Source organism: Sipha flava, unplaced genomic scaffold (assembly GCF_003268045.1).
Source record: "Sipha flava isolate LNK unplaced genomic scaffold, YSA_version1 42_pilon_pilon, whole genome shotgun sequence".
Lineage (NCBI taxonomy): Eukaryota > Metazoa > Arthropoda > Insecta > Hemiptera > Aphididae > Sipha > Sipha flava.
In genome coordinates, this window is record NW_020273159.1 from 952576 (window position 1) to 978311 (window position 25736).

Consider the following 25736-nt stretch of genomic DNA (forward strand, 5'->3'; position numbering starts at 1 on the left):
ATATATTTCATGGTATTCATGGGAATAGGAACTAAATTCATATATATATAAAATATTACTGTTGAACATTAAAAAATTAAATATTAATTAATGATAAAAATAATAATATACTAGCTAAAATGCTAAATTATGTTTAACTTTTACAATATTAGAAATTAATTCTGTTCGCTTTATCTTTCTCTATTACATAATAACTTATATATTATGTCTATTATTATGTTCAAGTGCAATATTCTAACCCAAATTATATTTTTGACTGTCATTTTACACATAAATGCATAATATGCTAAAAAATGGTTAATTTATATTATCTTAAAGAATAAATTGGTAGATTATTTAACTAAAATCTAACTAGAAAAATTAATGGAATTCCAAAACAACTGAGCACAATAAAAATACTGTCAAACTTTATTCTTGTGTGAGACAGGTTTATATATTGCTATTTTCATAATAGTACATTTTAAGCATATGAAAATCTTTATTAAGTATTGGACTGGTAAAAAAGAAAATATATGTACTATTATAAAAGTTATAACAAAATACAAAAATGGGAAAAAAATATTTTTATGAATGCCATTAATATCATTTGATACCAAAATACTCAATAGAACTCAGAAGACCATGTAAATATAAAATATATATTATTTGTACTATATTTGTGAGGTTTAGTGAAACCCACCAACTAAATACTCTAAAAAAAATAGACATAATATTCAAGAAAACACTTATAAACTAAGTTAACAATATTTTAATGTACGTATGTATCTCACTTTATTGTGATTATTAAAGAAAATTAAAAATAATAGTTATAACCTGAAGGCAGTATTTTATTTTAAAAAATTATTAATTTTTTAAGAAAGCTCTTTAAATCCTAACAAATCAAATTTATGAATAAAAATGTGTAAAAAGTTAAACATAATAGCAAAAAAATAATAAAACATAAAGTTTCAGAAAGATAATCTTAGCCAAAAATAAAATTTAAAAAACAGTTTTTTTCTGTAACACAAATGTTCAAATCTCTAACTTAGGCCTGTACAAACTTTATCCAGTTTTGACACACAAGATTTTGTTTTTGTCAATATAATGCGAGTGATGCGAGTTGATGTGATGTGAGTATAAACCAAATTATAATGTTTTATAATATATAGTACATAAGTATTAAATACAATACAATTTAGTGCACCATATTATACAGTTGTATTTTGGCACATCATTTTAGATCATTCTAATCCAAATTATCCGACTAACATTTTGTTTAATTCAACATTTTCATGAAATCCATCATCAATTACACTGAAATCACCACATTTCTGACTTTTAGCTAGTTGGTCACTACAACCAGACTCTTCAGTGCCTGCACCACCTTCAGCTGATTCACTCAACAAACTGTCCACATCGTAACCATCCACATCAACAGTACACTAAAATATGTACACATAAAAAAAATTATTAGCTGATAGTTAATAATAATTAAAAAAAATATACCATATAAATTAACAAATTTTATCAAAATAAATGATATTTAAATTAATTAACTCACTTGAGGATTTTCAACTATATGAATGTTTGTTGAGTCGTTATTTCCCACATTACTTTGATCTAGAAGTGGCAATAATGCCATACCAGACATATTATTTGAATACCGAGATTTTCCTTCCACATGCCTAGTTATATAATGTATATCATTTAAAGGAACATTTTCCTCGTGTTGAACATTATCAACCGTGAATGGTCGTAGATTTTGAGCACAGTATGCCATATCACTATTTAATGAATTATGTTGAGGATCTTGTATTCTTTCGGCTTTTACACATTGACGTTTCAATAAAATACTTGTAGCGCAGATTAGTATGCAACAAACTCCTACTACACAACCAATGACAATACCCAATAGCTGTTCATCTTTCATATAAAGTGCAGGAGAATCATCAGGATACTTAGAATTAATAGGAGAATTAATAAATGGAGTTAATGGTGTAATGGAAAAAATACCACTTTGTGGACCAAATCCAGCATCAGTAGCAGCACGTACCATAAAAAAATATTGAGTTTTATAACTCAAACCACTCAGCTATAATAAAGAATAAAATAGATTAAAACAATTAACAATTGGTTTAAAAAAAGTACTTTTGACATTTTACGTACGTCTAATGAGTGTTTATGCTGTGAGACGTTTAATTGTTGCCATGACGTGGGTGGCACATGCAATTCAGATGTATATAGAACATAATAGCCCGTAATCACACCATTTGAATTAATTGGCTCAACCCAAGTAATACGAACAGTATAATTATTTATCCAATGCCACTCTATTTGTTCTACTATACCAGGAACTGAAAAATATATTTAAATGTCAATAGTTTTAAGATCAAAAAAAATAATTATCTTTTCAAAGATATACCTCCTTGAAGTGTGCGTATCTGTATCTTTTGACTAAATTCACTTTTTCTATTATTTTTATCATGAGCCGATATTTTTATTTCATATAAACTATACGGCCTTAATCCAGATATTTCTAAAGAAGTTACACCCCTAAAAAAACATACAAATTGATTAATAATATACTTTGTATGATTCAATTTATTATCATTTACAAATCAGTAAATATTGTTGTAGAATTTTGAGAATAATTAGATACTGAATTATAGGTAATAATGAACAGCAAAGATGATAAATCAACAGAATCTGGTGGAACCCATGATAAATTCAGACTGTGAAATGAAGTAGCAACAGCTTCAATTTGAGATGGCGGAGATAATATATCTAAAACTACGGCAATAGTTCTAAAAACTGATTCTCCTTGTCTATTATTGGATACACAATTTAATAATACTTCATACACTTCCAAATCACCTAAGCAAAAAATAATTTATTTCTTATCAAAAATCCATATCATTTAATTTGATTTTAATTTGAAAGATCATACTTTCACGATGAATTACTTACTAGTATAATTAATTATATGGTCATTTTTATCTGGGCTAAATGTAAACAATAACATTTCTGATTGATTTGTTTTGCCAGTAACTCGATACATTAATTTATAGTAGTCAAAATGTACATGTTTAACAGACCAAGAAAGCTGCAAGTAAATAATATTTGATGAAATTAATTTCAATAACATTTTTCAATAACTGATTATTACAATAGCATCAGTCCTGTATTTATAAATTTTGCGCCCCTGGACATATAAGTTATGCCCCCCCCCCCAAAAAATAATAATAATAATAATAATAATTAAACACTTATTATTTCATCTATAATCGAGATTCTTTAATATTAAAATATAACTTATAAATGAAAATTGTTTAATACTTATTTTAATTAACAAATTATAATATAATAAAAATACAATTTTTTTTTTTTAATTTACAAATTATAATATAATAAAACATACTATTTTATTGTTTTATTTTTTTTCATCATTTAATAAAATATATAAAAAAAAAAATATTTAGCCGCCCTTGAGACTTGATGCCACTCGGGCATGTGCCTACCCGTGTCCCCCCCCCCTAAATACGGCCTGAATAGCATGCATATTTTATATGTCATACATCAGATTAACTAATATTGGTTTTAATTGTTATTAAATATGAAAAAAAAAAAAACAAACCTTTATTGTTTGACCAACAGTGAATGTTAAAATGGGTTTAGGTAGTGAAGTATCGATATGTGGTAAATCAACTAAATGCCATGGAAAATCTATACTGGGTAAACCATTTTGTGCTATTCCTAATACTTTTACTTCATACTGTCCACCTGGTTTTAGACCTAAAACATATGAAACATTTGTCAATAACTTTAATTAAAATATTTTTTACTACACTTATTCAGAATGTCATTTTGACTTATACAATTACAATAATAATTTACCTGTAATTGTGTAATGTCTAGTATTTTCATGCAAAATTTGTACATAATTAGATGAACTATGAAATAGCTTCCACAAAATTTGATATTGAGTCACTGCTCCATTAATCAAATTTACATTGATTATAGGCCATTCCACACTCAATGATATAGGACTGAGTGGAAAAATAGTTAAGTCTAGAGTTGTTTGTGGTGCTATAAAAATAAATTGTTATTCAAATTCAATCATAAATATAAATTCTACAGTAAATATATACACACCTTTATCTTGAGTTCTGCAGATAACTTTTTCAGATTCATCAGATCCTGATTTACCATTGTATACTCTGACATAAAAAGTATAATTTTGATACGGTTTAAGATTTTCAATTATAATAGAATGGTCTTCAGTGATATTTTGTACCTCATCTCCACCATCTATAATTCAAATTTAATTTAATTTCAAACAAATAACAAAAATAAAAGAAAATTACCTGTGAGCATGTAGTGCACTGTATATATTCTGATAATTCTACTTATTTTATCTGTCGAAACAGTAGCAGAAGATGATGATGCTGATGAAACACTACTATGAGAAGGAACAAGTTGGATAGAATCATCACGAAAAAGAATTGGAGGATCATTAGAAACATCCGTTGGGGACATTTGCCAAGACAACTGAATTTGAGAAAGAGACAATGTTCGACAACTGATGTTTGTAGGCGGTGCTGGTTCAAATGGAGACGGGCTTATAGTAAACATTGCCCCTACCCATGTAGTTCCATACGGATTCGAGGCAAAACATTGATAGATTCCAGAATCTTTCGATACTGTATTACTGACTATTAAAAATTGTTTCTCCTTGATCTTAACACGACCTATTATCAAGAACAAATATTGTCAACTCAAATCAAAACTAAAGTAAACATAATTTACCATTTGATTTTAGACGTTCACCATTATGATACCAAGATATATTAGGATACGGATTGCCATCCGCTCCACATTTAAAACGAATCGTTTTCACTATAGGCATAGATTGTGTTTCTGGACGAATAGTAATAATAGGAGGCATCATCACTTCTAATCGAAAAGTCTATAAAAATAAAAAATGTTATCATATAAAGTGTACAAAATAATAAATTAATAAATAAATAAAAATATTTATTATTTAATTACTTGAGTATGTGCAAAATCTGGCCATCTTATCAAAGGTTGGAATGCAAGACATGTGTAAATCCCTGAATTTTCTGAACTTACATTTGTTAAACTTAATATGTTAACAAAAAGCTCTACATCACTAATCTTAGTGTTCTGTTTATTTCCTGAATACCAAATAACAAATATTTAATAAATAATTTACATTCATGATTTTTAGTTTTTACTTTACCTGTAGAGGTTGTAAATGACCAATTGAGCTGAGGAGACGGGACACCAGAAGCAGCGCATTCAAATGTTATATTGTCACCTGCTGTTACATACTTAACATTAGGGTACAAATAAGTAGGTGAAATGAATGATAAAGGTTGAATATCTGATTGGGATCCAAAAGATTCTGCATTAATATTTTCAACATTCAAATAACCAGCATCACTTAATCTTGTTTTATTTAATAGATAGTTTTTCGCCATACATCTAACACAAATCATTAAATAAGTTGAACTTGCTGATTTAATAATATAATAGGTTATTTTTTAACTATGTATGCTCACCCTTTTTTATACTTTAACTAAACATTTTTTAAATTTTAATTTATAAACAAATATAAATGTGCACGTATTTTTAGAACCTAAAAATCTTAAAAAATATTTTAAGAGTATTCTGTGTTAATATTATCTCCTGTTTTTAAAAAGGAAATATCATTTTTTTCCCCCCGAAAATAATTAAACAGATAATTTTATTTAAATGTAACATAGTCAAAATTGGCACCCATTCTTTTGAAACGATACAATTTTTTTTATGAAGGACTTAGTATACTTTATTTGATCTGTATGACAGTTTTTATTAATTTAGTATAATATGATATGATTTGTTATATTATTAAATTGGTATTCATTTCAAATATCAAGGATTTAATCTAAATGCTTATCACGTACACCTATTATACAAAAAAAAAAAGTTAATATACCTACTAATTATTTCATAATCTTCTTGTTCAATTTTAAGTTTGATTAATTCTGAAAATACTGATCCAAATTTTACATAAAAAATTCTAGGATAATTAACTGAATAATAATTTAAGTAAAAAATGGAGATGAAAAACTCAAGAAAAAAATGTTTAAAAAATAAATATTCTTGTTTATGAAATATTCGTGGTATATAATATATTATATTTTTTATTTTTATGAAAAAATGATATTTCCATTTGAAAATTAAAAGTTGGTATTTCTAAAGGGTATTCCTTAATGTACAAAATATCTAAGAATTATAGTACACATACATTTTTTATAAATCAGAATTTGAAAAAATATATAATTTAAGTCTAGAAAAGGGTTATTATGCTTAAGACATCCTGTATATAAGTTCATACTTATATACAGGATGTCTTAAGGATGTATTCATATACATCATATATACATGCGCGCCCGCAGGGGGGGCCAAAGGGGCCATTGCCCCTACTGGGAATTTTTGTTTCAAAACCATTGTTAATTTAATACCACGCATATTAATTATAACATAATTTTATTGAGATCCATTTATGAAGTTTAGTTAAATTTATTATATCTTTAGATATTCTAAAATGTATAATTTTGAACGTATTTATTTGTTTACAATGTTTATACATGACTGCATATGGCTTAAGACTATAAATTCTCCCGAGTACCGATTTCTATGGTATTTGGTTTTGTTCTCATATATTTTTAGATACACGTTGTGACCCATAGAATTTAAATCTTGTCCCGGGTGGAATTTTATCCTGCAGGCGCGTTTGCATATATACATATATATATTTATAATTATAATTAATTAGATACCTATAATTTCCAGAATCTTTTTCATCAACGTTTTTAATATATAAAACACCAGGAACTTTTGTTATAAACCTATGGAAAAAATATAATTTAAATTGTTGACAAAAAAAATAAACAAATAACTAAAATTATTTTAGAACAAAATTTACTTTTTGCTACTGGGTACAATAGCATCATTTTTTAGCCATGTAATAGTTGCTTCGGGTGTGGAATTAATGTGACAAGTAAGTCGAATAACAGATCGACTAGCTTCTGAACTAACTGTTACATTGTTCGGAGATATGTCAAAGTCACGAAGAACTGAAAAAATTATTTATACATATTATATAAGTTATATGTTATAATTCATAGATAATTTAAGTTTTAAAGCAAAAAAAAATTTACTAAAATATTTTTATCAATATTCACATTTGAAAATCGATAATGAAGACAAAAAAAAATTTAACTCAAGTTATTTTCTTTTAACAAATTTTCATTTAACGTATATGAATTTTATACAAATAACTAATTGAAAAAATATATTCTAGTGAAATGTATAGTTCTTTATTTCTTTGATTTAAAATATTTTTAACTTAGTAAAACTGTTACATTATATACACAAAAAATGCATGTCACATTATTATCATAGTTATTATTATTATTATTATTATTACTATGTAATTTAATAAATTAAAATATATCAGTTAAAATCTTGTATATTTAATTAATTATAATTAATCATATTCATTCTAAATGTATACAATTATTAAATTCACCGAAAATATTTATTATGCATAAACATTAATAATGAATAATGATGACTTAGTGCTAATCCACAGTTAAAATTCCATTAAGAGTATGTATACCAACACTGGTAAAAATATGCATTATGTTTTATACATTCCAACTGTCACGTACCACTCAATAATCGAACGAGACAAAAACAAATTGCTGTCAAAAGTAGGAATGTCTAGGTAGGTGCTGGATTATATTTTTACGTGACTTTATACTTGGTATTGAGAATACTAGTTATATACAGAAAAAATAATAATAATTGAAAATGTATATAATAACGTCATTCAATGAAATCGTATTATTACAAGTTTGCACGTCAAAAAATTTCCTATTTTCTCATCCATATAACTCATATTATCCAATCCATAGCAGTTTATCACGCTTCTTTTTTTGTGAATGTCTATATAATATAGAACACATACAGTGTTCTTAGGATTACATTTAACTAATATAATTTAATTTAAAACTACGAACTATAAAAATATTTTCAATTATATTGATAAACATACGACCCGTATAATTTAAATACCACAACACCATACAATTATATCTACAAATTCTTCAAAAAAAAAAAAAATACAAAATCAAATTGTAGAATTAACTCATGGTTAATTCATAGATTGTACATTTTCAAATTAAAAAATATTTACCTGCTATCTGCAATGTAACTGTTTTTGAGACAATGGAGCCATAAGTTGTTTGTACTATACATCTATATGATCCCGCATCACCTGGTTTTTTATGCAGAACCTAAAAATAACCACGTTATTAAAAAAAGACAAAAATCTAATTTTATAAAAATGATTAACTGCACATATTTAATACAATAATACAATATTAACGAAAAAAGAGCAAAACTCCTAGATTGAGCAAGACTCCTAGGTTGGATGAGACACCACGGTCGGATAAGATAAGGATGGGTGAATGGTATTGCTGTTATCAAAACAACAATTCAGAGTGAAAGAAATAGGATGGATCAGTTTATATTTCTAAAGATGGTTGATATAGTAGAAAAACCAAATTAGGTAGGTTAAACTTTTAATGTTCTAACTTTTGTAAAAAAAAAAAAGCATCAACAATTTGAGAAAATCTAAAATATCAAGTGCATATAAACTATTATATTATTTTATAAAACCTATAAACAATATAAATGTTATTAAAATAAATGAAAGTTATAAGTGTCATTAACTAAATAAGTAATATCGTTTAACGAATTACGAATATTATCGTTTTACGAATTCATAAAAATATGCGATTTTGCGTTTTTCCATTTTTTTTTTTTTCTTTTTTTACTACAAAGAAAATCTTATAATAAATATATAATATATAATCTATTTTCAAACCTTAAGTATAAAAATTAAAAGTTTTATCTAGAGAATTTTCATTTTTCATCGTATTGTCAAAATTTAATATTCAAATGTAATTTTTTTTCATTCATTAGTAATAGACATGTTTAAGGAAATATTCGACATTTTGCCAACCAAAATTATTTAATCGTTATTTTTGAAAAAAAAGATAAAAAAAACGTGAGATTTTGAACTTTAAAGAGAAACAACTTTTTAAAATTTTAAGTTTTTTTGCAATTTTTTCTCATATATATAATCGGAAAACTATTGACAAATTCAAAAAATCACTCCCTGAAAGTACAACTAGAATCATTTCCAATCTTTTACTTTATTTTAGTGATGATTGGAAAACTCCTGGTCGAAATCGTGTAAATAGACATAATTCATGGTAAACCAATTAATTCTTCGAATTTAATAAATATAAACGCGTCCTATCATTATAATTATTAATAATTTTATTAAGAAATATTCAGAAATATATATTACGTTCAAACTTATCATTAATTCTATAATATAAAAATCAATAATGCTTATATAAGTATATACAAGCATATTGAAATATCTGTGACGCGTGATGTATGTATAAAATATATATATAAAGCACCATATGTTATATAAATACTCGTATATAAATTATATTATGTATTATATAATATTTTGCATAATAGTTCTACGTTACTCTTATTTGTCGAAATAACTATCATTTTTGATTTCCAAGTAGTAACTAGTGATTAAAGTTTTAAATTGTTGCTTACTCTATATACATATTTGTACACATATAATATTAAATTAATGATTTTTTTTATTTATAATAATTTTAAGTTATAGCTGGTTAAACGGAGAATGCAATTAGATAAATTGTAATATTGTTAGTTTTATATTATAACTCGTACTTTCTCTATTTTTTAAACTAAAGATTAAATCGATTTAAATTTATAAACAATTATTCTAATATTAATAAATATAATAAATATAATGATATAGAGGATAATATTCATTAGAATTCATGAAAAATTTAAAACTTCTTGTCTCATACTGTATATAAACAGTGGTTTATTAATTGATTTCCCAACCAACTACGTTTTATTGTTATTATTATTATTTTTTTTAATGAATATTTACAATCTGTATACTTTTAGTTTATACAATAAGTAGATTTAGAAGGCTTATAGTTAGAACACAAAAATACATATGGACTTGAGAGAAGAGGGCATCCAGTGACACTACATCAAATTGCATTACAATATATTGTTATTTATAAGATTATAAGATAAATATATACATATATTATTATTTATAAGATAAATTATCAATCCAAAAATATTTGCAAGAACGATGAAATAATTTTTCGTCAAAACTTGATTGAATATCAAAATCATCAAACATAAGAAGTACGTACAATATTTATGATTTACGTACTTTATTAAAAAACAAAGAACCGTTGGAAAGAATTTTACGACGCGAGTCATTGACTAGATCCAATATATGATTGTTGTACATCCACTGATACGTGACATTTGGCAGGTCCGAATGGCATTGTAACGTGTACGGTCTATCTCGGATTGCAACTGCTATGTCCGGTGGCTCCACAATCCACCCTGAATTGGGTACAATATTGTCGACTGTGTCCGTTAGAACTATATAACAAATAAAATCAAAATACACATTTAATAAGTTAACATTAATCGCGAACTGAACATACATGTATACACAATATAATAAGTTTGATATTTGTAAGTAATTTTTAAATAAGCTAAATAAAGATATCGAGTACCTAAATACTTTACATTCGAAAGAAAAAAATACTTTTAATATTATATGACATAATATAAACAGAGAGAAATTTAACACAATAAAGATTTTCGATGTTTGAATGATGTATTCCTACTGAATTTAACAATTTATCAATTCGGAACGATTATTTACTAACGAAAACAATTAATACTATAATGCTGTATCACATTTAGTGATTTTATTTGTAAAAAAGATAGGTTTGATTATTATTGTAATAATTGAACACCAGCATCTCAACTGCATTGAAAAACGTATAAAACCCTGCAGGTGGAAAGGTGGTTAGTCATAAAAAGTTTGAAAAATCAAAAGAACAAGAAAATATGCACTAGGCCGGATCAATGAAAATACATTAAATATGTCGGGTGGCGAGCGGTAACGGTGATCCTATGCATCCTACTGCCTTCGCCACAGCCCCAAATACGACGACATTTTAATAGCGCGTTCTAAAATCTGTCTCTCGAGCATATTATCACAGCAAACCACGTGTGTCCTATACAGTTTATCTCCTGCTCTTTTCCTTCGCAATACACATCGTTAGACTAAACGAACAATACAATATACTCGTATAATTGGTGTTTTATCCAATCGTACGATATAATATAATATTGTGAAATTTTCCATCAACCCGTCGTTTTCTATATCCCATATGAAATATCGCGGGTAATTGAACAGAACAAAAATACTATAAAAGGCACAGTCACGATTCTACTCCTATAATTATATAATTTATAATTATAAAATAATAATTCTCCTAAACAATATTTGAACAATTAAATTTGTACTTAATTGTGTACAGTATTTCATATGATAATATTAAGATGCATTTCTTAATTTAAACTGATGATATAGGTAATCATGCCATACACGCAATGGCGTATAAATCACTTGTATAAGTACGTACATACATGAAGTAAACATTTATTGTGTTCACTCAAGTAATTGAGTTTGATAAGTCAAAACAGAAATTACTTCACGATTCACGTTTAACTCCTTCATTAAATAATATGGATATCTCCGAAGTGAAATGATAAAATACATGCATCCAATAACTGATAAATCTGTTTTTATTTTATTAATTAGAAATAGGTAATTGATATCTTATCTTCGGTGTACTTGATTATTTGCCATCAGTAAATAAAAACAAACAAGTATAATAAAAATAGTCTATCCTGGCAATGACCTAAGCAACATCAGTTGTTTTCGAGTGGTCTATGGTATTACGTCTTTTATCATTGTATCTAGTCACGTGTACCATTACTAAAGGATATTTTCGAACTCTTCGTGTTATCCCATTTCCAAGGCCAATATCATCATCATTGTAGAGATTTTATTATTTCTTTACCAACACGCATTCCTTGTAACAGCGTTATAGTCCCTCGTTGTATCTACCCAACTATATATAATATACTATTTACCCAGTCATAACAATAATAATACTCATGTTAATCCAAAATTCGCAATAACTTTGTATTTTATATATACAACATCCTTTTTTAATATAAATGTATAAATAAGAAAATCAAAAAATATTTTAAAGCAATCAGAATAATTACGATGTTTTACATAATTTACAAGGAAAAAATATATAATACAATAAAACACCCAGGTTATTGCGTGTATTCGGCAGGTGAATTTGTTTGAGGCCAAATAATCAACGGGGGCACGAGTTTTTTATTATTATTGAGCAAACCGGTTTTTTTTTTTTTTTGTTGGATGGTTGTTACCCACCGTAGGTCGGCTTCTAATACACACACACACACACACACACACACGTAAGCAGGGACACACATAGTAATTTCGAATTTCTGGAAATCCAAATTTATGGTAATCAAGCTTCTTTGTCTTATACCTACGTAGCGACACAGATGCAATCGGATTTTAATTTTAAAATATTCGCCGATTACATATTTGCGTTTTTACTAATACAAGAAAATTATGTGATCTAAACGTATTTAAATTATATGATAAAGAAACTAATTTTTTTTTTTTTTTGAGTTCGAAATTCATAATGCCCGATAACGGATTTGTCACTCGTCGGTTACAACGACATAGCACGACATATATTATAATACTCTCGATGCTCATAAAAGAATAATTTTTTTATGCAGACATTGAAGATAATTATGATTATAATTTTAATAAATTAAAAAATATGCTTAACACGTCCCATCTTATCATTTAGTGAAATCAAAGTTAACAATTAAGTATGTCCGTAATTAACTTATTTTATAAATAATGCATATAAGTGATATATATCGTAATATATGTAGTAATATACAGAATTTATACAGTTATCCATCACCAATCGCCGTATAATTTACACGAATTTAAACTAAATAAATATTCAAAAACATTCCGTACTCTTTCGTTAAAATATGCTCTAAAAAAAAAAAAAAAAAAAAAATATATATTAAGGTAAAAATAAAAAGTTTTTTATTATTCAAATATGTACTTAGTATTAAATAATGATCGTATTTATAAAACTTATTAAAGGTTTGCATAAATTATAATAATAAATATTACTAGTGAATATATTGTATTTTTATTTATTTATTCGTACAGCAATATATTGTGTTTAAAATTAACAATAAGTACGATTGGTTAGTCCTTATTATATTTATGGTAATTTATCAGTCATAATGTTTTAAATTCCGAAGTTAAAACTTCTATTATACACTATAAAAAAAATGTACCATTTATTTTGTTTGAGAATGTAGTAAACAATTAAATTTAATAAAAATTAAGTGTCATTATTCTTATAACCCACACAATTTTAATCGATTTTCGCTGTATTGATCACTTATTAAATAAATAAGATTAGTTTCTATACATATTATTATTAAAATATTATGTTTATTATTGACCTTATTTGTTAAGTGATAAACAAAGAGATCTCACACAACCGTTGTGTTCTAAGAACTTAATACCTACGGTTTTCTGAAAATTATCCCACGTATTAACTTTAAAGCAGAACATATATTTAAGACACAATTAAAACCATTGTAATAACAATAGTTTTCTTAAGTATATTACTATTAGTGTTTATCCAATTGGATTAATAAACATGATCTTTACGTTTCAATTTGATAGGGACCTCATTTATAATAGACGTTGAATCTGTCACTTCAAAATATTAATACCAATAATTGTTAATTTAATTAATACTAGAATTATGGTAGTATTTAGTTGATGTAACTATGTAGAAACAAATAATTAACCATAAATATATTTTTACATAAAAATTAAATTTAGAACTCAATCATATTGGTTTTTCAAATATTTTGCTCATATGTTAGAACATTAATATAAATATCAAGTAACGACCCAACAACTAAATAGTATTTGAATTATTAAGTTATTTTACAAAAAATTCTCAAACAATATGAACGATTATAATTCATTTTATACGCCAATAGTGTTTAAAATAATTTGTGAAATTCATGATTATATTATTGTTAACTCAACTTTCATATATTTTTCAAATAATATTTTATTTAATGCATTTGAATATTAATATCAAGCACAGTTATAGATTAAATTTATCATTAGTTGCTAATCAAATAATTCATATCAGATGATAGTATCAATTGTAAAAGCTTTCATTTAAATTTCTTTTATAAATCAAAGCTAAATTATAAAAGTAATTAAATATGAGCCTGTAGATGTTAAAATCATTGAAATCCTTTAATATTTACATACATAAAATAATGTGTGTAAAAAAGTATGATTATAAAAGAAAAAGAACTATATATGAAAATAGTTGAATTAAGAAGTAAACATAAATCACTGTTTAAAGCTTATTGTGATTCTGATTTTACTTATTACTCATTTTACTACACTATATTACACAATGTTAACATCGTGTTTATTTAAATACGTTTTTAAACTATAAATTATTCTAAGCAAAATCATAAGTAATTTTTTAAAAAATATTAAATATTTTATGAAGTAATAATATCAGAAGCCTATTACTATTTGTTTTATAACATTATAAATCAATGATATTCTTTAAAAAAAATCAAATTTCAAGTCTATAATCTTCAAAAAAATAAAGATATCGTATAATCCAGTGGTGGCCAAACTTTTTTTTTCTCGAGCCATAAAAAACAACTTTTTTTTATCGCGGGCCATAAAAAAATGCATTCTAAATTTTTTTTTACGTAAATGCAAAATATTACAGTTATACAAATAAGTGCTGTAATATAGAAGACTTTCGCGGGCCAGATATTAAATTATGGCGGGCCGGAGTTGGCCCGCGGGCCGTAGTTTGGCCACCACTGGTATAATCGATATGATTTATAATTTACATTTCTTCTCATATTTTTTCAAATCTTTAACTCTTAAAAAATGTATAAATTATTGGTTTTTGAATGATATTAACTATGTTCGAGATAAATATTTGATAATATTATAATATTAACTCTTAAAAACAATCAAATTGTTTAAATAAAAAATTTGAAATATTCAAAATTAAAATTTCTGAAATTACATACATATACAAATAAAATTTACAGTTCTTGAATAATTTAGTGAGGATTTCAAGAATCTGAATTCATGAATAAATTCCGAAAATCTAAAATATTTTCATTACGTACTGTTGTCAGCGAATGTTTCGCTTTATTTTCTGGAAAATTCTAAAAATAAATGATTTAAAATAACATCCGTTTGAAATTGTCATTTTTCAATAATCTATAAAAAGCAATTTAATATTTTTTACTTAAAAAAATACATACATCCTGAAATAAACATTAATAAGTTTTTGCTATTATTTAGCTTCCAAAATTCAAAATTAATTAATACTAAAAAAAAAAAATGTACAGAACGAAGGAAGCGTTTAATAAAATTCTATAGAATTCAAAATATAAAATTCAAAAAAACATTCCTATAATAAGCTTACTGATTATTATATACACAGTTTTCAATAAAGTTATATTTTTGTATTCGAATCATGTTACAATCTAACAATAGTTTTAAAATGTTTTTCAATGCTGCTGTAATGTAAAAAAATCAGGTTTTCAATTTAACACATAGTCAATGCATTTAATTTTTTTTTTATTAATAAAATATATCCTACCATTGAAATCATTATAATGTGCACAAAAAAAAATATATGTACATATTTGCACGAATAATGAAAAACAATATCAAAACATTATATGCGTATTATAATTTTTGGCCTTTCAAACATGAACTATACACAAATTGTATTTTAATTTACTTTTATCCTCTTTTCAATAAGTGTTTTGCTCCGTTTGTTCAATATACAACTAAATACACCCCTTTCCAACGGATGGGAATATGCACGTCATTTTTATTTTAAATGTACACGAAAACAAGCGTTTGACTGATCTGCCTTGTTTCTTATGCATGAAAATAACGATAGATGAATAGCCTAGGGAAATAATGGTTGAATCACATAGGGGGATCAAAATATATACAGCAATTTATTCAAAAAAAATTAGCCCTTTATTCAACGTTAATTTTTTTCTCGTAGTTTCTTTTTATTTAACTTCCCTTAAGTGATAACGTCAATATCGCCACAAAAGGATTCACCGAGAAAAATCATTGATACGATCGCTTTAAAGATAGTTAGAAGCTAGTTACGCACATACAATCACATTTACAAAGAACAATAAAATATAACTAAAAAACTTGAGTCAATTTCGACTCAAGTCTTATACGGCGAAAAACGATTTAAATAGGTCGAAAAAGACAAAAAAAAAAAATTGTGTTCAAAATGTATCTATTATTTCAAAGAAACTTAAGATATTATACAATAATTTAATATTATACTATTAGGAGAATTTTCTTTTCACTACCTTTTGACTAAGACATTATTTGATAACATATATTAGAAACACAAATATTCAAACTCGTTAATGGTAATGATTTTTATTAATGTTCTAATAAACGTATTATAAATACCTAACTGAGAATTTATCTGAAACATGTAAAATTCAAAAATTATTTATTTATCAATTTTTCAACTAAAAAAAATATGACTGAATATCCGAGTGCATAATAATAAAATCAAAACAGTAAATACAATTAATTTATGATATATATTCATTTTTACTAACTAGAATAAAAAATTATGAAATTATATCATATATATATATATTGAGTATATACATTGGTGTATAACACTATCCATATAAATACAAGATATACCACAAATATAAATTAAGTAAATATGAAATAAGCAAATTAAAGAAAAATCATTTAAATATATTTTAAGTACATAAAAATTAGTCTTGGTAAGAAATTTGAAAAAAACGAAAAAATATATAATGTATACATTTTATGCACATATAATCATAATATATTATGTCAAATTTTAAATAAACAACATTGAAATAAGATTTATCTACATCAAATACATAATTCAAAGAACGAAATACACAAATAATATTATTCGCTATAAATTAGAATATTAATATTACTTGTAGAAAACCAAAAATTCATTTCAATTATGCAATTATACGAAACAACTATAGAGCGGTTATTATGTTTTTCAAATTATAGAAGTCTTAAAATTTTAGTTATAAGATACGGGAATTCTTTATAAAGAAAAACCTGAATTAGAATAGGACTGTTGGATTTCGCGAATGAATACATTAAAAATGCACCAGTTAACAATGGTAAAAATATTAACGAATGAATCAATATTTGTATAAATGCATCGTAAATAAAAAGTAAATGCAATATCAAACATAAGAACATGCATAATAACAGCAGTACGCTGTTCACTCTTTCCACTATTCCTCGTCATCGATCCTTGTTTGCGTACCATCATTACTGACCTATCGAATATCTTAATACACATGTATAACAATAAAATATATGTATACGAAATAGTATAGGTTAGTTATACATTTACACATACAATTGTAATAAGACAATGTCAAAATGACTTTAGAAAATCACAAATGCATGTTTTCAATGAACGGCTATTATAATATTGAATTGATTGAATTGAAAATAGCATTATTCGTTGTTACTGACATATTATGTAACAATAGTAGTTTCACTGATCAAACTTTTTTATGCCTGAACAGCAGACAACTAAAAATAAAAAAAGATCATAATATTATAAATTTATTACAAACTAAAAATACACAACATTAACGAACAATGAATATCGAATTGTGCGAGTTGAATTGAATCTTTAAATATAAAAAAAAATCTCTTTCAAATACATCTTCTGACTTTTATAGTTTCGGTGATCGCCTTAAGTTAAAATGTCATCTAACTAATTAGACTCAAACAAATGTTTAAACAATGATAAAACTATACAAAATTATTAAATTAATATCTAATTGTTTAATATGTATAATTTATATTACAGAATATTGGCTAAACTCAAATTTAAAATCCAAAATAAAACGAATTAAATGATATTTCAGTCGTTAAAAGTGTTTAGTATCTTGGTGATATCCTCCCTAAAATACAACAAATCATATTAACAATATATATACCAATAAAATATGTTAATTATAATAGTAATATTTAGTGTAATAGTTGAACCATATTGAAACAATTAAAAAATGAGTATCGATAAACTATGCTCAATAATGAAAAATATTCTGTAAAGGAAAAAAATAATTAAATACATACCAGGAGTTAGTCTATCGAGCAACACCCATTAAATAGAAAGTATTTTTAAAGATTAAATATTTTCCGACCTAAAGTAGCAAAAATTACTAACACAAAAAAACACATAGAGTATGCTTCTAATTGCTCACATTATCTAACAATGTTTCTCTGCAATACACTAAACAAACTTTCAGAAAGTATTTGCAATCAACATTTTAATCAAATGTCATTCTTGAAACTACAAACAATGTGATAGATATCAAAAATGTTGTACTTGATATTCAATAATAAAACAAAATTATTAGTTTGTATTATTCACCAAGTACATATATTGGAATAGTCACGTACATTTCAAATAACCTTTACAATAAAAAAATAATAACACAATCCATGATTTCTGTGAACTGTGACTAACTGAGAAATTTAGAATTTAGAAACACGTATCCCGCTAACTTTTTTTTCAGTGAAATTACCTAGACGAACTTTAATAATACTAACGTTACCCCCCTTTTCAATCGAGGACAATGAACTCTTATGTACAAGAATGTGTTATTTTTTTTGTACCATTAATAACGTTGGGGACTATTGTTCTACAAAAAGGGTATATCCAGAAAATAGTACACAGAAAACAACATCCCTACTACCTATAGATTATGAAACTACGAATTTCACAATCGTGAATTACACATTGTACAGAACTATTCAAATACTAAATCGTCAACACCTTTAAAACGGGGTGTTCGACGATTGTTGAATAATTATTAGACCATTAAGTTACAAAATGACAGAGGTTAATAATTTCAAAGATAATTCAATTGAACTTTTAAGTATAACTTATAGTTATATAAAAAATAAATACATTTAATACAGTATATAATTGTTATATTGTTAATGATAAAATATGAAAATTGCATTGAACATATTTTTTAATAGATTTTAATAATTTGATATGACAATTTATAATAATTTCATAAAATAATATTCAACTTTATTCAAAACGCTAGAAATATCTCATAAATTAAAATATTTAATTTCATAAAGATTATATTAGACGAATGAATCACATTTAATAGCTATTTTAGTTAAACGCAAGTAAATTCCGTTAATTTCGCAATTACAGGTATTATTGATTGACCTTCATTACTTTTAATTCAATTATTTTCATAGTTATAATTCATATTTTTAAACTTTCATATTATAGCTACATTCAAATGATTAATTATAATAATTAAGATAAAAATATTATTTTCATTGAAATTCAATAACAAACAAAATCGAATTATTTAGACAAAATTCTTGATAGATAACATTTTAGTACATTATTACATTTTTCCCAATATGAATGTCCTATTTTATAAAATTTATATTAATGGACGAATTAAATTAATTTAATCTACAAAACAAACATTTTAATTACTAATTTAATACTATTATTTTCATAAATATGAAATTACTTGAGACTGAAAAACTTATGTATTATAGACGTTTCGTTGTAAATTACATCCTTTGTTCATATTTTGTAAGTAACGGCTTAACTATATATTTTATAACATTGATCTTGCAACTTAAAATAGTTAATTAATCCAAAATTCAAATTATGACAACATTAAACTAGTAAAATTATTAAAATATACCAAAACAAATGAATTAAATACCACTTACGAGTAATATAATAAATAAATATTAAATACAAACATAAAATGTTTAATGAGTATGTCAATACAACGTGCTAAAAGCGACCGATACGGGTACACACTACTCTGACAGCATCATCATTCATCAATAATAAGTACACTGTAAATTTCGTATATTATATGATAAATTCGTAATTAACAATTAGATTAATTAACATAAAGAGATAATCATTAGACTAACTCTAATCTTTAATGGCATTGAAATTGACTCAAAACCGTCGTCAACATCGTATATTATTTATTTATCAAGATATTCTAGGATGAAATTTATATTTATTTCAAAATTACCCGGGTTAAAATTTTTACATATCGAAAATATATCAATACCATGATTTAAATAAAATATGATTATGATTTTTTTTATGGAACATAATTAAGAAACTCCGATTTGAAATAAATGATACTTCAAACCTTTATAATTGTATATTAAATTAGATAGTCCATAAATTCTATATTTAATTTACTATTTAAAAAAAAACATATTCGTGCTTTGAATTATTTAACATTAAACTGGCTCCTTTTAATAATACAGTGTACCAATATGTAACTAACAATGATAAATTCCCTAACATGAGAAATCAAAAGAAAAAAAATCGATTTATAAAAGAAATATAGTTGGTCTTAATATCATTTTATTATTTATGTTAAGGTAGTATTGTATAACATAAAATATTTAGTTGGCATCCGTAGCCCAACCCTCACTACCCGTCATAACCTTTATTATATTCCACACAAAGGGTGAGGCGTAGGCGGTCAATAACACAATATCACACAGGGATTCGTAGAAACCAGTTTTCCATTTGGGCCAACGTTAAATCGTTTCTTTTCAGCAGATCTATACCGGTACGCATTTTGCCATCAGTTTGCTTGTCCTAGGCAGCTGTTCTTTTAGGCAAAAATAACAAGCGCACAAGATACAATCTCCAACCGAATCTATAAAAGGACGGTAAACAAGTAACTCCTTCATAAACACAACAAATGTGATTTCAACCTAATCGAAGTAAAACAGGAACATTAGTGCGTACGAATATTTAAAAAATGTAATATTATCATCCATTTTTAATGAATTTGTATGTATTATGAAGAACAATATTATATTGATAACTATAAACGAATTTTTTATTTGCAATTGGAAATAAGTATTCAAAGTATATTGAAAAATATAGTGTTATTAATAATTGCTATTTAAAATTAATTAACATAATTAAGCAGCACTATCTATAGAAATTAAAAATGATTAACCATTTTTAAAAATGTAAAAATTAAAAATTTAATCCAACAAGGGCATTTGCCTCGTTACATTTACCATTGCCATAAAATATAATAACATATTATTATTTTTTATATATTTAGAATTCAAAAATCATATCAAGTGAAACTAAAATTAAAATGTTTCGACCAAAATAAAACTTAAATAAGCCAAATAACGCCAATTTTAAGTATCAAATTTCAAGCGAATTTAAGAAAATGAATTTAAATAATGATTAAAATATAAATATATTCTTTTAAAGATAAAATTACAAACATAAGATATTCAACCTAGTCATTAAACTTACTGCAAATCATTTTTAATTGAATAAAATGTATTATTTACAAACCATTACGTTATACTTTATAAGTTATAACTTACGACACTGTTCAAACAATACCTATTTGTACATTTCTTAAAAATACTATATAAACAATGCAAACGCGTGTACATTTGTTCACAGTAATTGTTAATTGCTTAAAATCAATTTCTGATTCTTTTTGTGTAAAAAAACAAGTTTTACCGATGTATTTTTCGAGAAATTTTTATACATTTAATGAACTCGAACATTTTTCGTTTGATTAAAGAAAAAATATATTTTATTTATTGTTTTATTTTATTTTATTTATTCCTATATTAATAATCAAAATATTAATAAACATTAATTTAATAATTTACGAGTGTTAATTATTTACTATTTTTTAATTTTTTATTATTTTATCATTATTAACAAATTATTATATTTTAATAACAGATGGTAGTAAAACATGTGAAAAGACATTGTAATCATAAAAATTTGGACACTTAAGTATAAAATACATCCTTAATTAGAAATTAGTATCTATATTTAGTGCAACTGCTAATTACTAATAAATGTTTCAAAACCATAACATTATTTTATAATTTCATGGCTTTATTATTTTTATCTCTGCGGAACCTCGGTAGTATAATAATAATAATAATTAATAATTCATGTTATAAATGAAAATGGATAAAGGTAAGACTTAAAGCAAAAATACAATATTAAATGAACGACTAAAGAGGCAAAGAAGAAACAATTATTTGAAATTTTAAAAATAAATTTAGTCAGCTAAACGTAATAATTTTGGAATTATTTATTAACCGATATTTCACAGTAAAATAACATTCATAATCGTCCTGCAAACAACAATATTGACGGCACTACTCTCGATTTGTCAATATAAAAAGTCAAAATATTAAAGTTACACTCTACCAAGGAGTAATATAATTGCTTTATGGCTACCTTTTGTTCCAATTTCGAGTATTAGACTTTCGACTACCGTATGGGAAATAAATATCACTTTTCTATACTTTTCTGTAGTCTATACGACTACAATTTACATAATAATGTACGACAAAATATTGTTACGGTTGTATATATATAAATCAATACTAGGTCGAATTGCAAACACATCTTAAGCGTTACGTTTACGCGATATTATATCGGTATATGTGGTGCGTACACTCAACTGTACACAGATACAAATTCATAATACCGCTAATGTTTCGCAATCGGATTTACGGTTGCCCACTCCGAACGATCAAAACAGCGAGTACAACCAATGCTCGTGCCGATAGCGACAAATATATTTACATCACAACACAATCGTTTTGGTCGTATCATTTTTATTACAAATCGATTCGTCTAACGGGAGTAGTGCAATTGATATATGATAATGATAATTTTGATGTGCATCGGAGCAGTGCGACGACTACACAGCGAATTGTGTGCCCGCTACTGGTGTTCTGTATTTATGGTTAGCGGAGATCGTCTGTGACGAATTCGTTCGCCTCGAAATTGTCGTAAATTTCCGATCAAACACACGCATTCGCAATATCGAAACAGCACGCGATGGATGATAATAATAATAATAATACGATTTAGACGTGACGGCTGTTCTGACATTCCGCAGGACAAACCTCATGGCTTGCGCGTAGATTGCGGTACCTTGGCACATTGCCGTCACCGTTATCACGTTCAACAACAATGTAATTATTTAGCGTAAACAGATAGCGGGAGTGCGCGATGAATCGAGCCGGTTCGTCGATTTGTGTGTGGTAATTCGCGAGAAAACAAATAAAAAAAAAAAATTGCAATACAGAACGACATCATATTGAGACAGATTTAATTTTAAATAAATATACCAGGTACCAATATAAACTGGTAAAATAACAGATCAAATATTAAGAAGGAAGAGGGGTTAAAGATTTATAACCAGGACGAATAATTGCCGACTTGGCTTCCCACCCTTATTAACCAACTTTATTTATGATACATATTACCCTCGAGTAAGTCAATCAGAACAAAATCACTCTGATAACGTACGACAGATACTGTGTTACTGATTTATTTTGTTATTATCATTGAACTAGTGCACGGTACAAGTATAATAATTATTTTAAACTAAAAACAGAGTGGATTAAAATCGATTTCGACATTTTTGTCTGTTGACTCCGCTATCAACATGATGTATATAAATGGATGAAACACTTGATGCATTTGCAACAATTCAAAGCGCAAAAACGAAAACGAAACTTAATCTTAGAAGCGGTCAATATACGTCGAATTGTATTAATTGATTTACAGTTTGTCAGATGAAAAAAATTAAAATAAATGGTCAACTTGGCAGCGCGAGGACGTATGTACCCGTAGTCTCAATGTTCCCCAAACCGGAGTAAATCTACCGCTGCCAGGGAAGGGGTGGGGTTTTGCAGTAGTCTAGTTGGAAAAGAAAAAACAATAATAACAGCAATAGTGGTAATAATATCGTGTAATCGTGACGGGTAAAGTACTCACGGACACTGTCGACCGTCGATATGCGGAGGAGCAGCAGCAGGAACAGAACGACGGTACACGCGTTGGCGGTCGCCATAGAAGCACATCGGATCGACTTTTGATAGTTCACCACCACGGCCGAAGGGACGACGACGACTAGCACGTCGTTTCTGACCAACACTCGTGCGGGTTGCCGTGTCGTCTTCGCGACCTGCTGTCGGACGGCACTGATCGGAAGTCGCGTTTTTCAACGCGTTCGCACCACCATAACGACGATCTCGTGTGTCCGATAGCTGCTGCTGCTGCGACGAGTGCGACGATATCGCGACAGATATCCACGGGAAATCGGGATGGACGGTGTTGCACGCAAACCGGGGTGCGGGTGATGGCGGGCAGAGGGATTGGGGTGAGGGAAGTGTGGAGGAGGAGAGGAAAAAACAAAACGAACAGTAAATCTCGATCAACCAAACAACGTGTAAACAACAAAAACGACGGAACGACGACGGTGTCAACCGGACTGTGATGACGGCCGATGCGCGCGCACTCACACACTGAAGGCAATAATATTGTGGTCTCGAAAACTCGCGCACTCGCGCACGCACGAACACGACGACACACGCACGCACGAGCGCGGGCACCGACTATCGGCGCGCGCACGCAACCACGCTGCGCTGTGCACCACCAGCGGTACGGTTGCATTATTATCGTGTTTAACGCGCCGCGCGTGCGCGCAGTGCACACCACTAACGGCGCAATACCGTGTCCAGCGAATGTTGTACACCCGTGCATGCAGATGTACGGTGACATGCGTTCGTAGATCGTCCGTTTCGCGGTGTCTTGTTGAACATTTGGCGGAGCGCGCGCACGAGAATTCCGCGAATTCGGGGGTGGGGGGAGGGTGTAAAAGAAATGTTTGCGAAAACAAACCCGATCTCGTCCACTACGACGTACACCTCGCGGTTAGAGCACAAAATCACTATCAATAATAGATACCCATATATTAAACAATACTGTCAGGGTTTAAAGGGGAGCGAGCACGCGAGGGGACTCGGTCCCTCTGTTTCTCGCAGCGCTTACAAACCGTCTATTTTAACATTTCTCCGTGACCGAAAGTTCACTAGGACGCTCTACCGTTTGGAATCACCCGAAATTACCAAATTATGTAGGTAAGGTAAAATGAAAATAATAAGAAAATTGATTGTATCTTGTGGTTATCGAATTTTACGAATTTTACGTGTCGTCAGCAGTCCACCTTAACTGAAAGATAGTTGCAAGAAACAATGATTCGCGAACACTAACCTACTCATATCAAATATTAAATTATACAACACATATTAATTACTAGTAATTGTAGGGGCATAAAACGCTCAAAATGGTAAATTCGCCACTTAAAGCGCTGATTATTATGATATTGGTATTATTATCAGGACTTATTTTAAAGCGCAGTTGGACTTATTTTGCGTGATTGGATAAGTTTGTTATGCACTTCATAATCAGTTTTTGCGTAATTGATTTTTATAATTTATTGCCACATTAATAACATGAAAATTAATAGTTGTTCGTATAGGTATTAATGTGTTATGTGTTTTTGCAATAAAAAATTATTTTATCATGTAGTAACTATCGGTTTTTAATTGGTGTACAGTGTTTGAATTACAAAATTAC

At 27.1% G+C, this 25736-nt stretch overlaps 1 protein-coding gene across 1 annotated transcript; it reads right to left on the minus strand.

Annotated features, from left to right (window-relative positions):
* Nucleotides 1-916: 916 nt before the first annotated feature.
* LOC112689152 (protogenin B-like) lies at nucleotides 917-24647 on the minus strand. Its single transcript, XM_025562699.1, has 18 exons — nucleotides 24093-24647; nucleotides 10361-10578; nucleotides 8246-8345; nucleotides 6971-7121; nucleotides 6825-6893; nucleotides 5240-5484; nucleotides 5029-5174; nucleotides 4786-4945; nucleotides 4344-4727; nucleotides 4132-4287; nucleotides 3874-4065; nucleotides 3614-3771; nucleotides 2947-3082; nucleotides 2595-2853; nucleotides 2402-2532; nucleotides 2146-2333; nucleotides 1541-2071; nucleotides 917-1421 (listed from the first exon to the last, which is right to left on the minus strand). Exons 1-18 carry the CDS (start codon nucleotides 24166-24168, stop codon nucleotides 1236-1238), a joined length of 3486 nt encoding a protein of 1161 aa, XP_025418484.1. The 5' UTR covers nucleotides 24169-24647; the 3' UTR covers nucleotides 917-1235.
* Nucleotides 24648-25736: the final 1089 nt, after the last annotated feature.

What these genes read in the sequence shown, in the direction of transcription:
- LOC112689152 (XM_025562699.1), bottom strand. Translation starts at nt 24,168, where the DNA reads ATGGCGACCGCCAACGCGTGTACCGTCGTTCTGTTCCTGCTGCTGCTC. An exon ending in GTCATTTACAACCTCTACAG is followed by an intron (nt 5,175 to 5,239) that starts GTAAAGTAAAAA and finishes TTTGGTATTCAG; the next exon opens with GAAATAAACAGAACACTAAG. An exon ending in AGCATAAACACTCATTAGAC is followed by an intron (nt 2,072 to 2,145) that starts GTACGTAAAATG and finishes TCTTTATTATAG; the next exon opens with CTGAGTGGTTTGAGTTATAA.